The sequence below is a fragment of the Bufo bufo genome, chromosome 10, assembly GCF_905171765.1.
Source record: "Bufo bufo chromosome 10, aBufBuf1.1, whole genome shotgun sequence".
Classification (NCBI taxonomy): Eukaryota; Metazoa; Chordata; class Amphibia; order Anura; family Bufonidae; genus Bufo; species Bufo bufo.
In genome coordinates, this window is record NC_053398.1 from 48720022 (window position 1) to 48723434 (window position 3413).

The window sequence follows — 3413 nt, forward strand, 5'->3', positions numbered from 1 at the left end:
TACTGTGACACCAGATATGAGTGGTGGCACTAGGCAAGTGGGCACAGTATATGCTGTGAGCCTGACACACACGCTGGCAGGAAACTGTAATTAGATTACACAGAAAAAAAAAAGCAGACTACACTGCTACACTGTCCCTCCTCTCACTAAGAATGCAGCTTCCGAATGAATCTAAAATGGATGCTGTCCAGGAGGTGGGAGGGTCTGGAAGGGAGGGTATGATGCTGATTGGCTGGAATGTATCTGCTGACTGTGAGGTACAGGGTCAAAGTTTACTCAATGATGATGAATAGGGGGCGGACCGAACATCGCATATGTTCGCCCGCCGTGGCGAACGCGAACAAGCTATGTTTGCCGGGAACTGTTCGCCGGCGAATAGTTCGGGCCATCTCTAGTTATTGCATTTATACACAGAGGTGATATCATTACAGGCAGGATTAGAATGACCAGATAACAGAATCCACCATTCACAATACTGTAGGTGATTGTCAAAGCTAATCTATTATTTCCTTGTACAATGACCTCTGCACAGGTCACAGAGCATGGCTAGAAAACTGACATAGAAGTCAATGAGGTCCCCTCCTGACCATTGTGTCTACGGACAATGTGGCTTCTGTAGAGCAATTTTCTTAATGCTTAATTCTAAATGTTTAATGTCTAAAAGTTGTTAAGAACAGCTCAGGCAATATGGCAGCCCCTATAATTATGGTCAGCAAATAGAGTAAAAAGATCTGCAATCAGAAAATAAAAAGAGATTAGAAAAAAGGGATATGTTTTACTATCTGGTTTTTAACTGGCAGAAAAAAAATTTGGGTGATACATTTCCATTTAGGCTGGGGTATAAAACGGTATAATAATAATAATAAATCTCCCTACATAATATATTATGTGATACATTATGTTGATATGTCTACTATTCATTAACTAATTTAATATAACATAAGATGATTACTATGTACCTGTAAGTAACAATGAAACATCAATTTCCTTCTTCTACTTACAGCACAACTGTGGCTCAAAAATAGAAGAAAGAAGAGTCTCCAATAGTGGCTTTTGTGACCTTCTTGGAAAGATACGCTGACTTTTTTTAATGGCTTCTCTAAAACATTTACTAAAAAGAAGTGGGACCTTTTTCTTTTTCCTTATACACAGCTCTTTAATCTTTTTATTATGTACAATTTATTACAATGAAAAAGCACCTGCATACAAAAGTTATTCTTCAAAGAAGGAAATTAACATAGCATCAAACTGTTCAATCCCTCCTAAAGAAATGCTACCAGACCAGTCAAGAACAGTACAGATGATGTCATCAAATCAATCATTGCTGATTATCCTTCTTTGGACATGGCCTTCAGGACATATTTTCCCTCTAAATCAGTGTCCAGCATCAGTTGATTCATCTGGCTGTTTCTTTACAGTAAACCGCAGTATGTATTCAATGGCTAACGCTGTTGTAATTCACCACAGAGATGTTTCTAGATCCAAATCCCTATTACCACTGGTGCCAAGGCCTTCCTACCAGTACTGGATTTGGTTTAGCCTGGAATCACCATCAAATCTCAGAAGTCTGACCATCATGGATAATATCATAAATATGACCATGTCGTACAGGGTAGATTCTGACATCTTCACTCCCTATGGATGGCTGGAAAAGCATGACGAAAGGGAAAACTTTACTATTCCTCAGAAGACCCGGCTGGTTGCTTGGGTAACAAGTAACTGGAACACAAAACACAGGAGATTTCATTATTATCAGGAGTTAAATCAGCATATCCAAATAGACCTTTATGGAAAGTGGCACTTACCTCTTCCAAGAAACCTACAATTTCAAACTCTCTCCAAATATAAATTTTACCTTGCTTTCGAGAATTCAATTCACGAAGACTATATAACAGAAAAACTCTGGAGCAATTCATTTGTTGCAGGAACTGTTCCAGTTGTAATGGGTCCTCCACGTGAAAACTATGAACGTTTCATCCCACCAGACTCCTTTATTCATGTAGACGATTTTTCTAGTTCTCAAGAACTAGCATTTTACCTCCTTAGCCTGGACAAAGATGACCAAAAATATCAGGAGTATTTTAAGTGGCGATCTAGCTATCAGCCAGTAAAACCAAGGAAAACTTGGGTAACTGAATATTGTAAAATATGTAAAGCACTTAAAGAAGCCCCATTATATAGAACAATTCCAAGTATTGCGGAATGGTTCAAATAGATATGAAGACTACAGTTTAGAGGTTGTCCAAGGTTAGAAAAGTGGGATTGAAGAGTTTTTCCAGAAACAGTGTCTCTCTTGTCCATTTTATGTGTTTGGTATTGCAGTTCAGACCTATTCCAGTGAATTGTGCTGCAATACCAGACAAAGCTTATTGACAAGAATGGTGCTGTTTTAGGGGGAAAAGGTAGACCCTGGGGTAACATTGGTTATAAGATTTCATCATAGCAGATGCATAAATTATTAGTATACTGCCTAGCAGGGGCGTTGCTAGGGTCTCAAAAGATCTGGGGCCCAAGCCCCAATGAATATGGCCCAGTTCTCTAAATCGACCCTCCCCCCCCGCACTTTCCTGTACTTGCTATACTGCAGCACATACCTGTCACATCCAAGGCCTCCGAGGTGACGTCTCCTCCGATGTAGATCTTCTCTGTCATCATCTTCTCCATTTGGTCCGGACAACTTCTTTCAGCCGCACTTCGTCTCTGCAGAGTGTGACACACAGACATCTTAGCTTCCTCACATTTCTATCATTATCACCCAACCTGGAATCCCCAGAGTGTTATCCTGCTGCTCGCTGTGCTCCCCAATTCCCCCAAATACTATCCTGAAGAAAAATTTGTGCCCCCCATAGTAAAAGTGCTCCTCATAGTCCCACCAATAGTAATTCCCTCATTAGTAATACTCATTAGTAATGCCCTCATTAGTAATACTGTCCCCTACAGTGCCCTCAACAGTGATAATGCTTCCCAAGAGTGCCCCCATTAGTAATACTGCCCCAACCGGGATAATGCTCCCCAAGAGTGCCTCCACTAGTAGAAGAGTCTTCCAGTATTAATAATGCCCTCACAGAGCCCCCACTAGAAATAAGGCCCCCTATTGTACCCCCAGGGGTAATAAAGCTCTCTGCAGACCCCTCAGTAGTAATAAGGTCCCCCATAGTGCTCTTAGTAGAAATAAGGCAGATCTATATGTCCCTCCTAGAGAGCCCCCAATAGTAATAAGCCTATAATGTTCCCTGGATTTATAATTCCCCTACAGTGCCCCCAGTATTTATACTGCCCCCTACTGTTATAATGCTCACCTTGAAGTGCCCCCAGTATTTATAATGCTCACCATGAAGTGTGTGTATTAAGTTGAAATTGAGCATCAAGCCTCAATCGTCCATTTACGTATATTCAGTTAAATGTAATTAAAC

The 3413-nt window shown here is 40.7% G+C and overlaps 1 protein-coding gene across 1 annotated transcript; it reads left to right on the forward strand.

The window, feature by feature from the left end:
• The first annotated feature begins 1303 nt into the window (after positions 1–1303).
• LOC120980033 (3-galactosyl-N-acetylglucosaminide 4-alpha-L-fucosyltransferase FUT3-like) lies at positions 1304–2215 on the forward strand. The gene has a single exon (XM_040408900.1). It carries the CDS (start codon positions 1304–1306, stop codon positions 2213–2215), a length of 912 nt encoding a protein of 303 aa, XP_040264834.1.
• Positions 2216–3413: the final 1198 nt, after the last annotated feature.